The 12,379-nt window shown below is 59.6% G+C and overlaps 1 protein-coding gene across 1 annotated transcript; it reads left to right on the forward strand.

Moving 5' to 3' along the window:
* The first annotated feature begins 2,172 nt into the window (after positions 1-2,172).
* Positions 2,173-5,545, forward strand: LOC135908034 (uncharacterized). Its single transcript, XM_065439795.1, has 4 exons — positions 2,173-2,285; positions 2,354-2,551; positions 3,035-3,209; positions 3,728-5,545. Exons 1-4 carry the CDS (start codon positions 2,173-2,175, stop codon positions 5,543-5,545), a joined length of 2,304 nt encoding a protein of 767 aa, XP_065295867.1.
* The last annotated feature ends 6,834 nt before the right edge of the window (positions 5,546-12,379 follow it).

A 12,379-nucleotide genomic window follows, 5' to 3' on the forward strand; every position in this document is an offset into this window, starting at 1 on the left:
CTTGGGACACATGTGCGTTACCTATGCCCACACTTTTCTTTTTCCAATTGGCTTTTCTTCACTAAATCATGCGCTTTGGGTATTACTTAAAAACCCCTTTTCATTTATTTTAGATTGGCTTTAAACCAGGTATGCTCTTCTGCAGGTACAGGTTTTCCCCATCATTTCCTTTTGCATTGTTTTTAGTAAAACGGGGAATGAAGTCGGCCGGGGCGGTGAATCGCCACTTTCGTGTTTACTTATTCTCATTCTGCTTTTCTTTCTTTTCTTTTATTTTCCCTTTACGGGGTTTGACGGGGAAGTAGTCGGCCGGGGCGGTGCAAGTGTCTGGCTGGCCGGCGGAATCGGGCTGCTGCTTTTTGCTCAAAAATCAAGGTATTTTGCATTCGGCACATCTAAATTTTAGTGGGGGTTGTTTTTAAAGGTATAGGGACTTTATTCGTTGCGCAAACCGGGCGGGGAAGGCCTTTATTTTTGAATTCTGAGTGATTCCTTGCTCGGCCGGCCATCGGGCACAGGATGGCCAAGGCTCATACCTCTTGAGCCTGAGCCTGGCCATGTCAACCACCGCCCGAGACCATAGGGTCTCGCCGTCCCCGCCCGCAACGGCCAGCGCGGGTGCGTCGCCGAAATCGGTGTTTTCCGATGCCGGCGACGACATCCTCGCGGCAGTTGCGTTCCAGGAGGAGCCAACGGACCGGACCGCACCGCCTGCGGCGGGTGACGAAGAAGACCGACTGTCCTCGGTGTCCCAGACGACCGCGGTGGCGTCTCCCGCGCTCGCGGGCGATCGCGGCGCGCGGGGGCAGGCTCGCCTGCAGGAGATCTTGGACGAGGTCATGCTGTACTATGGGAACGCCGCGAACAAGGTCCCCGTCACGGCGCGCGCCGTCATCACGGCCCGGTTCGGTGAGATTGTCCGAATGTACTCCGACCTGCGGTCGGACGTGTCGGAGGAGCGGGGCGCGGCCGTCGCCCTGCGCGGCGAACTGGTCGAGGCGCGCCGGGAGGTCGCGGAGCTGCAGCGGCGGGCCATCGTCGCCGAGGGCCGCCTCGACGGCTCCATCGTGACGGCGCCCGGCCCGGGTGGTGCGCGACGCCTTTTCGACGCGTCCGCCGCGGCTGCCGGCTCGGGCCCTGGTGTTCCGGCCGCGGCGGCGGGCGCCGTCAGCTACGCCGCGGCGCTGAGGGAGTCGCCCGCGGCGGGGGCGGGCGGCGTCGGACCGGCCATGGCGACGGGCAGCGCGCGGGCGGCGCCTACTTTCGATCACGTGGCGTTCCTCACGCCCACGGCCCCGACGACGACACCGGCGCGGGACGCCCTCCGATTGCCCAAGACCAACATCGACCCGGCCGCCAAGAACATCGGGGAGGTCACGCTGCCGCACACCAGGTATGGCCTGACGGTTTTTTCGCACGCGCGCGAATCTATCGATAACCTGAAGGCGGCCATCGCGGACAACTCGGTGACGCGCTCCTCGCTGCTAGTTCGCGTCGGCGAGAAGCGAAACCCTCATGTCAAGTTTAGCGAGATCGACCGAGACGTAGCGCCGGACGAGTTTATTCGCGTTCTGAACGAGAGGAACCCGGGCCTCGACCTGGACGTCGACGCGTGCAAAGTGCGCGTGACGTACAGGGAGCGGTCCGGCACGTGTGCCTACGTCGCGGAGGTAGACCCGCGCGCGTTCGAGCGCATCGTGCGGCGGCCCCGGTTATCTGTAGGCTGGACGGCGGTGCGGGCGGTGGAGGATTTGCACGTGCCTACGTGCACGTTCTGCGCCTCCTACGGGCACGGTAGAACGACGTGCCCGCACAAGGAGGACGCCTCGAAGGCGGTGTGTATGAAGTGTTGCGGCAACCACCTGGCCGGGACGTGGCCGTGACGTGCCGCGTGCAGATGGGGCAGCCGGAGGTCTGCTGTAACAAGTGTAAAAAGGCCTGCTGCGAGGCGTCCCACCCCGCGGGATTCCCCGAGTGCCCCAATCGCATGGAGCGGGTGGCTCGCCTCAGGGCCCGCACCAACTATGGCCCCCCGCGATAGAGCGGCGCGGGCGGCCGCGTGAGGGGGGGAGCCGTGGCCCTGGGGAAGCGGAGGGGGCCGGCGGCGCGATCCGCGTGTGTCAACTGACGCTCGATCACGTCCGTCGCGCGACGACGCTGCTGACGGACCACATGGCGCGCGAGGCCTGCGTGCTCGCGGCCGTCATGGATCCCTACACGCAGCGGGGCCAGCTCCCGAAGCTTCCGCCGGACTACCAGTCGTACGCGGCGGCCGACGGCCCGCTGTGTGCGATCGTCGTGCGCCGGCCGCCTTTCGACGTGTTCCCGACACGTCGACGATGGACGACTACAGGACGATGGACGACGTATTCGAACATCTCGCGCACGCCCTCGACCGGTGTCGCACGCCCGACATTCTGGTCATGGACGACTTCAACGCGCACAGCGTCCTGTGGGGCCCTCGCGAGGGAGACGACAGGGGCACTCGGCTGATCGAGTTCGCGGCGGCTGCGGGCCTCGTGGTCCTCAACGACGCGTCCTCGCCCCCGACGTACGTCACCAAATACGTCGATAGTTGGATTGACGGGACCCTCCCGTCGCCGACGCTCGTGCGGCGCGGCTGCACGTGGCGCGTTTCCGAACAAGAGACGCTGGCGGAGCACCGCCGCTTAGATATCGCCGTCCGCACCGGCGCGTGCGCGATTGGCAAGCGTCTCACCACCTACGGCAGGCGATTGTGGTTGGAGGCTGTCCGCAACTCGCGGTGGTTCACGAGCGCGGCGGGCGCGCGCGATCGCCAGGCCGGCCGCCCTGGACGCGGTCCTCGCGACATTTTACAATGTCATCGGTCGCGAGTGCGTCAAACAACTGCGGCCGGCGCGCGAGCGGGGGGGGGGGGGGGGGAGGCGGGCGGCCGGTCGTGGTGGACGCCCGAGCTGGACGGCCGACGCAAGGTGGTCAACGCGATGCGGCGCCGTTTTCAGCGGTGTCGCTGCGATCAACTGCGGGCCCTCTTTCGCATGGACTACAGCAGGGCGCTGGCGAAGTACCGCCGCGAGGTGGCGCGCGCGAAGGAGGAGGCGGACAGAGAGGTCTGCGACCGGTGCAGCCGGCGGTCACTGTTTCAGGCCCCCTTCCGTCTGGCTTTCGGGGACTCCCGGTCGCACATAACGCTGCCTCCACTGACGCGGCCGGACGGCGGCCGGACGGCGAGCGTCTTCGAATCGGCGTCACTTTTGCTCAGCCATCTTTTCGAGTGCCACAGGGTCGCGCTGAAAAGATTCGCGCGGCGGTTGGCCGGCCGTACGCCACGGTCGAGAGGGAGCGGCCGTTCTCGCTGGGGGAAATCCAGGCCGTGCTCAGCAGAATGCCGCGCAGCTCCGCGCCGGTTCCGGATGGCCTAACGACCGAGGTCGCCTGCGATTTATTCGCCGCGCACCCGCGTTTCACGTGTATGATCATGAATGCGGCGCTGAGGTTGGGGTATTTTCCCAGGACATGGAGGAAGGGCAGATTGGTCTTCATCCAAAAGCCCGGCAAGCCGACGGATTCGCCGAGCTCGTACCGGCCGATCTGCATGACCTCCATCCTGGGGAAGGTGCTCGAGCGGCTCTTGCAGGGCAGGCTCTACTTTTTCGCCTCGTCGCGCGGTCACGTACACCCGCACCAGTACGGATTCATCCACGGACGATGCGCGGTGATGGCGCTGCACGCGTTGTGCGAGTAGATCAGGCGCCACAAAGCCGAGGGCACGCCCGTGGTGCTGATATCGCTGGACTTCCGGGGCGCTTTCCACAGTGTGTGGCACCCCCTCGTCACCAAATACTTCAGGGACCGCGGCTGTCCGGCCAATCTGGTCGGTCTGCTCGGGTCGTTTCTGGAGGGCCGCACCGTCGAGTACGCGTCGCACGCCGGTTCGGTCTCGGCGGAGACGTCGATCGGCAGTCCGCAGGGGTCGCCCATCTCCCCACTCCTGTGGAACGTGGTTGTGGACGGGCTGCTTCGGTTGCCGATGCCGCCCGGGGTGCGGGTACAGGCTTACGCCGACGACACCATTGTACTCGTGCCGGGCAAAAACAGGGCGCGCGTCATGGAGGCCGCGGCGGAGGCGATGCGTCGCATCGAGCAGTGGACGATCGACTGCAAGCTAGCGCTCAACGGCGACAAAACATTCTGTGTCCTCTTCTCCTTCGGGAAGGGGGGCATGGAGAAGAGCCACCCGACCATCCGGTTGCAGGGCAGTACGAGGGGGATGCCATTTCGCTCGTCCGTGAAGCTCCTGGGCGTGGTGGTGGACAGGCGCCTGTCCTTTTTCGAGCACGCCGAGCACCTGCAGCGGAAGGCGGAGACGCTCGCCATCAAGTCTCTGTCCTTCATGCGCATGCACACCGCCGTGGACTCCGCCCTGCGGCGCCGCCTATACCGACAGGTGCTCCTGCCGGCGGTAGCGTATGCGTCCCCCATATGGTGGTCGTCGTCGCCCGATTGCCGGCTCAAGGCCCGCATGACCACGGTGCAGCGCACCATGTTACTTGCGATCACGGGGGCGTATCGCACCACACGGACGGCCGCGCTGCAGGTGCTCGCCAACCAGCCGCCCATCGGGCTGGAGCTCGACAGGCTGAACGCGGAATTCGCCCTGTTCCGCATGCGCCGCGCGGTCACGTTCGGGGCACACACTTTCGCGCCCGACGAGGTGCAGTATCCGCACGATGTCTGGGGCGCCCATCCATCGGAGGCACGTGGGTATCCCTTCGCGCGGCTCGAAGTCGCGGCGGCTCGCGCGTGGTCGTCGGCACCGGGAACACACGTATACACCGACGGCTCCCACACGTCGCGGTCCGCGGGCGCGGCGGTGGTGGTGTTACGGCCGCGGGGATCGATAGTCGCCGTTCGAAAATTCCGCCTAACGGTCGCCTCGAGCGCCTATTGCGCCGAGGTGATAGCGCTTGCCGAGGCTCTCAATTATTTGGAGACACATGGGTGGCAGCCTCCGGCGCACAGTTACGTAGATAACCTGTCGCTCCTCGCCGCGCTGAGCAGCGTGGTCACTAGGGACGCGCGCGTCGCGAGTATTAAGGGCGCGCTGGACCGTCTGCAGAGACGGGGCGCCTTGTTGCTGTTCCACGTGTCCGCCCACCGGGGCATCTTTGGGAACGAGCTGGCACACTTGGCGGCGGGCTCTGCGGCGATCTCGGGCGTGGACCGAAGGTCGCACCGGTCCTTCCGCGTCGTGAGGGCCGCGTTCTCGGCCGCTGTGCGAGTGCGATGGGCCGTGGAGTGGCGCGGGGAGCACTCCGACACCGAACTCTACAAGTGGGTGCCGGACATCGCTCACATACCGCGGGACTTTCCGCCGTCTCGGCGGTTGGCATGTCTCATAACTGTCCACGGAAGGTTTCCCTATTACTTCCAGCGCTTCCGCATCTCGCAGGACGCGCGCTGCCCTTGCGGGGCGCCCTGCCGGGACGTGCGGCACTTTTTCGAGAGCTGCGCGAAGAACGTCAGCGACGAATGCGACGATGAGTGCGCCGGCCGCCGTTGAACCTGTTCGCGGCAACTCAGACGGCTGCACCCCGAACGTGTCGACGGCTGCACCCCGAACGCGTCACGTGTGGACATCCCAAGGCGGAACACTACCGAACTAGCAGCAGTGATAACACCGAGTGTGTCGATTTGTGTGCTAGCCGCTGTTGTTCCTGTTTTCAAGTTCTTCGTTTCTTTTCTTTATTGTATTCCCTCTCTTTCTTTTTATAGACTGTTTTTGTACACCCGCAAATGTGATTTCCTTCTGACTTTCACTTCGTGGATTCTTTTCTGTTCTTTCCTTTGTTCTGGTTTCATTTCTATTCTGTTCGTCTCTTTCGTTCGCATTGGGAATGGGTGGTATTTTTCACCTTTTTTATGGCATGCCCATGCCACCTTGCCTCTGCCTCATTCTTTCTTTATTAAAAGCCCGGCGCGAGGGCTTCTGAACCCGATGAGACGCCCTGGGACACCGACGCGTTACCTTGCCCATACATATTAATTTTCCAATTGGCCTTTTCCCAATAAAATTATGCACTTTGGTTATTAATTGAAAACCCCCATTCATTTATTTTAATTGGCTTTAAAGCTCGTATGCATTTTGCAGGTACAGGTTTTCCCCAAACTTTATTTTGACTTTGCTTTCGGGAATAAACGGGGAAGTAGTGGGCCAGGGCGGTACACACGCCACATGATAACTCGATAGCGCCTAGGCAAGATCAGTGCAACAAATTAGGCGGAAACTACAGTCCTGCATATTTTTCTTGTTTGAAGGGGCAGAGGTAAACGCGAGGACGGGTTGGAAAAAGGATTGTTGTATGGCGTTTTATTATACTGCGTGACCGTACGAAAGTGTCAGGAGCGCTGTTGCGTCCAGTTCACTGTATATGGCTCACTAGAGGCCAACAGAAATAACGTTTACTGTGACCGTAGGAGGCGCAAAACGTGCACGTGGGCACGTGCAAGTCCTCCACCGCCCACACCGCCGTCCAGCCTACCGACAATCGGGGCCGCTTCATAATGTGCGCGAACGCGGGCGGATCAACCTCCGCGACGTACGCGCACGTACCCGACCTCTCCCTGTACGTCACGCGCACCTTGCACGCGTCGACGTCCAGGTCGAGGCCCGGGTTCCTCTCATTAAGGACGCGTATGAATTCGTCCGGAGCGACGTCCGGGTCGACCCCGCTAAATTACCTGTGCGGGTTCCGCTTCTCGCCGAAGCGGACTAACAACGAGGAGCGCGTGACCGAGTTATCCTCGATGGCCGCCTTCAGATTGTCTATCGATTCGCGCGCGTGCGAAAAAACTGTCAGGCCGCACCTTGCGTGCCGCAGCGTGACCTCCCTGACGTTCTTGGCGGCCGGGTCGATGTTCGTCTTCAGTAGGCGCAGGGCATCCCGCGCCGGCGTCGTCGTCGGTGCCGTGGGCGTGAGGAAGGCCACGTGCTCGAACGTCGGCGCCGTCCGCGCGCCCCCGCCGCGGGCGACGCCCTCAGCGCCGCGGCGTAGCTGACGGCGCCCGCCGCCGCGGCCGGAACACCAGGGCCCGAGCCGGCAGCCGCCGCGGACGCGCCGGGATCGCGTCCCGCGCTTCTTGGACCGGATGCCGTGACGATAGAGCCCTCGAGGCGCCCCTCGGCGACGATGACCCGTCGCTGCAGCGCCGCGACCTCCCGGCGCGCCTCAACCAACTCGCCACGCAGGGCGACGGTCGCGCCCCGCTCCATCGACACGTCCGACCGCAGGTCCGAGAACAGGTGGACGATCTCGTAGAGCCGGGTCGCGATGAAGCTGCGTGTCGCGACGGGTACCTTGTCCGCAGCATTCGAGCAGTATAGCTGGATTTCCTCCTCGATTTCGTGCAGGCGAGCCTGCCCCCGCTCGCCGCGGTCCCCCGCGAGCGTGGGAGACGCCACCGGGGTCGCCTGGGATACTGAGGACAGCCGGTCGTCTTCGTCTCCCGCCGCAGGCGGCGCGGTCCGGTCCGTGGTCTCTTCCTGTAACGCGATTGCCGCGAGGATGTCGTCGCCGGCATCGGAAAAATCCGATTTCGGCGACGCACCCGCGCTGGCCGTTCCAGGCGGAGACGGCAGTATTGGGCATGGCCGGGCTCAGGCTCAAAGGGTATGAGCCATGGCCATCTTGTGCCCGATGGCCGGCCGAACAAGAATTAAATCACCCAAAAATCGAAAATAAGACCCTTCCCCGCCCGATTTCCACAACGATTGAGGTCCCTACACGTTTAAAAACAACCCCAGCTAAAATTTGAAAGTGCCAAATGCGAAATACCTTGTTTTTGGAGGAAAAAGCAAGAGCCCGATGCAGCCGGCCAGCCAGACACTTGCACGAGCGCGCTCGTGGAAGTGTGAGCCGCCGGGAAACGCCCCCGAATACCGCGGCAGCCCCCACCGACCACCGGAACTGGTCTACTTATAGGCGCGGCGTCCCGACGCACAGACGACAGACAACGACGCCGAGGGTGTTCCTGGCACTCGGCATCGGAAGCATCGAGCCGCCGGGAGACGCGTGCCCTCTCGGGCGCCTCGACGGCGTGTCCGGCGGCGTCCGGAACTGTCGCTGTTCACGTCGTTCTGAGACCCGGCCCCTCTTTCCTGTCACCTGTCCTCTTTCCTTCCTGTCCTTTTATTTTTCATTTTTCTTTAATGTTCGCGCCGGGAGGCGCCCCCGAAGAGAGCTGTGACGCGGCCGGACGGGCCGAAGCTAGTAGGTGCGCCTCGGCAGTTCTAGACTCGTGACCATCTAAGCCGGGGGCGTCCCTGACGCCCGACGCCAGGTCCTGTACGTGTGCGACGCCAGGACGCGTCCCCTGGGATTTGTGGCGCCTCTGCCGCGCGGCGGACCCGACTCGTCGCGTCCGGGTGGCGAAGGCGTCGTCCGGAAGACCCAGGTCTGCGCGGGGACGTACCTGGCGGCTGGAGTCGTCACCTCGCGTCGAGTGTGCCGCCGGGAAACACCCCCGAAGTCCGCGGCGGCCCCCGTCGACCGGCGGACCTGCTTCACCTGTAGGTGTGGTGTACCGCTGCATGGACGAGAGAGACCGACGCCGGGGGTGTTCCTGGCACTCGGCATCGCAAGTGCCGAGCCGCCGCGTGTTGCGCGCCCTCTCGGGGGCGCGATGGCGTGCCTGACAGTGGCCGGAGGCGATCGCCGGCCTCGAAGAACATTTGTACCTGGACTGTCGTCACTTTCACCTTTTTCACTTTACTTTCCTTTATCGTTACTTCATTTATGGCATACCCTTGCCACCACGACTCACACCAGTGCCTCCTCTATTTTTTCAGTGCCTGGGCGAACGCTCTCCCCAGGCCGTCGGGCGCCCGCGTCGCCGCCGCCGCATGGCGGCGCTGTGTGAGTAGGATAGTAAGCTGGCGCTGACGGGCCGCGCGCAGTACGAAGCAGACGAATTCGTGTTTGCATCCGCGTTTGATTGCATTTCCGATTTTTCTCAGGCTTTTGCAGGTACGTATTCTGCATGCACTCTGTCCGGTCGCGCTGACAATGCGAAACTTGCATTCGTATTTCATAGTATCCGTTTTCTTTTTTCTCAGGCTTTTGCACGCACGTGTTGCACATGCAGCCTGTCCGGCCGCGCTAACACTGCGAAACTTTGAATTCGTATTGTTGTTCTTTCAGGATTTTGCAAGCACATGTTCCCTATGCCTCAGTATGTCTTACTGTTGCGTACCATTGTGCAAATCGAACGGAAAGAAAGACTGTCGGGCTGTCGTTCCACGAAATACCAGCTGCCGCTGGTATACGAGAGAGGTGGCTTGCAGTAATTAGGCGGGGTGATTGGTCGCCTAATACAACTTCAAACTACACTAGAGTATGCAGCCGCCATTTCAGAACAGAAGACTTCATAGAAGGAAAAAAATTACCGACGATTACGTTACTTCCTAATGCGAAATTTGAGCGCAGCAAATAAGCTGTTTCACCTTTTCGATAGAGAGGCAAAGAAATCGAGCAACACATGTATGCGCTATCACAGAATTTTTTTTTTCACACGTATTCCTTTAACAAAGACTCCACTAACAGTTCTTGACAGTCATGAAGGAAGCTTTGTGGTTGGAGAAATAGGCTGATATATGTTCGACTTGGTACACCAATGCTTGATTCTCAAAGACGAGATCTATACAAGCGCCTCGCGAGGTTGTCACAGCCGTGGGACGCGTTACGAGTGAGAGGAACGGGATGTTCTCCCGCATTCTCCCACAACCCGAGACTCGCAGGAAGAGGGGGGAGGGGGGCGGCGTGTACACCCAGCGGCAAACGATGGGGGCAGAAGCGCGCGCAGCAAGCGGACAACACGATAAAGGGAGAAGGGAAGAGATAGCAGCGACTGACTGATGCCGCTGACGCCGATAGTGAGTCAACCCCTATCCGCCACACAAGAACAGGGGGGGGGGGGGGACCCTTTCCTCCTCTTTCTGCATGGCGGCGACGGTGTTCTATGCAGTCACGTTATCTTGAATCTCTAGCGGCGTCAGCGGCATCCAGCGGTATCAGCCGGTCGCTGCTAGCGCTGGGGGGATGAAAGGGGGGCGGAGCTGGTTACGAGGCCGACGACGACGCGAAACCCAGGAACGGACGCCAAAGAGCTGCGCTCTGAAAAACGGCGGCTCAAGAAGGATGCAGTTCCGTCCGTCTTTACAGACTACCCTTCACGTTTGCAGCCGAAGGTAACAAACGAAGCATGGCAAGTATCACTAAACGTGACCGTGCTGTGAACGAACAGTCAACGAATGATTGCACCAGTAGCCATGCTGCCTCGCGACCGCTGTCATGTGCAACGCAGGCAACAACAGGTCCCGAAGCTGAAGAATCGGAGCCGATGGATACTACAAGCGCTACCTGTGCACAAAGAGACCATCATGGTCTACAGTGCCAGAATGAATGCGTGCACAGGGCTGACCAGGCTGCCTCATGCGACAAGAGTGTCAGGTCGACAGCCATTCGGCCTCTGCTTTGCTCTCTACCGAAAAGGCCAAATGGAAGAGAAAAGAAAGAGATCTGAGGACCCAGATACTGAGACTACATCAGACAATTGACAAGTACAAAGAGGAACTCAAGAAACTGCAGGAGGACTCTTTGACTGCAGACGTTTCCTACATTAGAGAAAGAGCAGCAGAGAAAGAGGCTTCAGCATTTTCTCGTGGACCAATACCAATTACAAAAAAAAGGCCTACCTGGTCTGAAGAAACTACTCGACGTTGTGTGGTGCTGAGGCATTTATCAACGAAAGCCTATGAACATAATCGAGGGGAGATGCTTTTGAAGCTTCCAGACCGAAAGACCCTAACCAACTATATTGGAACTACAAGTGGTGAGACCGGCTTCAGCAAACTGGTGGAAGCTCGGCTGATATGTGAAGCCGAAAACTTTGACAAACCGCAATCAAAGGTCTGCTCGCTCATCGTTGACGAGATGAGGGTAAAGCAGAAGTTGCAATACAACAAGCAACGCGACTGCTTTGTTGGGCAAATAGACATCGGGGTGGAAGAGCAAAACGGTGACCTTGTCTTAGCCAATTCGCTCCTGTGCTTTGTCATCAGTGGACTGACAACAAAGTTTCGGATTCCAGTTGCCTACTATTTTACAAAAGGGCTAACGGGCCCCCAACTCCACAAGTTGCTGATTTTCGTCATGCAAAAAGTGGAAGCTTGTGGGTTTGGGATTGTTCGCCTTGTCACGGACAATCATAAAGTGAACGTGAATTGCATGAAACTGCTTGGAAATGGCCTGCTTACCTACCGGATTGAACACCCCTGTGACCGCAGCAGGATTCTTTTCATTAGCTTTGATCCGTGCCACGTGCTGAAGAACGTGAGGTCACAGTTTCTATCGCGTGACTTTGGCCCGAAAGGTGAGATTTCTGCTTCACACATAAAAGACCTCTACCAACTGCAGAAAGGCTTGTCTGTAAAGCCTGTTCGGTTTTTAAGCAGGAAGCATGTTTATCCGAGCAACATAGAAAAGATGAACGTGGCAAGAGCCGTCCAGCTCATGTCTCCAAGTGTAACCGCTGCCTTGGAACATCTCAAGGATCAGGCTGGACACACTTGTGCACTGTCATTTTCAGCCGCAGGCCCAACAATTACGTTCATGAAGAACGTTTATCGGTGGTTCGTGCTTCACGATGTCAGCAACACGACGCAGCACATACGCCACAATTTTTCGGATGGCCGTCAATTTGACGACAGTGCTGATCCGCGGCTTCAATGGCTTGAGGTCACTTTTCCTATGTACTGGGAGACATTAAAGAAAAGATCTGGACATGCTCGTGAATTCCTCACAGCCGAAACGTATGAAGCAATTCTGTTAACCACCTATTCGACAGTGGCGTGTGTCAGATATCTGTTGACAGAAGAGAAGTTTTCTTTTGTGCTCACTCGAAAATTCAACAGGGATCCAATTGAATCGCTCTTTGGAAGTTTGCGAATGTCATCCGGGTGCAACGACATGTTGGACGTTCGGGCTGCACTGTCAGGCCTCGAAAAACTACTGGAGACCGGGATTGCTGAGTCGAATGCAGCCTCCAATATTGCCCACAAAGAATGTGTGGAATGTCGGGACACATACTGTGTGATGCACATTCCTCTGCACAACCAACTTCTGCTTCAGCTTCAATACCTCCCCTGCCGTCGATTGTGCAAGCAGTGCCCCAGCTCTCGAGAGCAAGATTTGCATTGCAGAGACTTAATACCACAATTTTGCCACAGCAGCTGTCATCGCTTCAGATTTCGGCTACCGCCTATGTGGGGGGCTACATTGCATGGGTTGTAGGCGAGCATATTGACTGCGAGAACTGTGTTACTTTGTGTACGAAGCCG

The sequence above is a fragment of the Dermacentor albipictus genome, chromosome 10 (genome assembly GCF_038994185.2).
Source record: "Dermacentor albipictus isolate Rhodes 1998 colony chromosome 10, USDA_Dalb.pri_finalv2, whole genome shotgun sequence".
NCBI classification, from domain to species: domain Eukaryota; kingdom Metazoa; phylum Arthropoda; class Arachnida; order Ixodida; family Ixodidae; genus Dermacentor; species Dermacentor albipictus.

Coding starts and splice junctions, on each gene's coding strand:
- LOC135908034 (XM_065439795.1), top strand. CDS start 2,173: ATGGCGCGCGAGGCCTGCGTGCTCGCGGCCGTCATGGATCCCTACACG. Junction 2,286..2,353: donor GCGGCGGCCGACGGCCCGCT/GTGTGCGATCGT, acceptor GGACGACTACAG/GACGATGGACGACGTATTCG. Junction 2,552..3,034: donor GACGCGTCCTCGCCCCCGAC/GTACGTCACCAA, acceptor GGACTACAGCAG/GGCGCTGGCGAAGTACCGCC.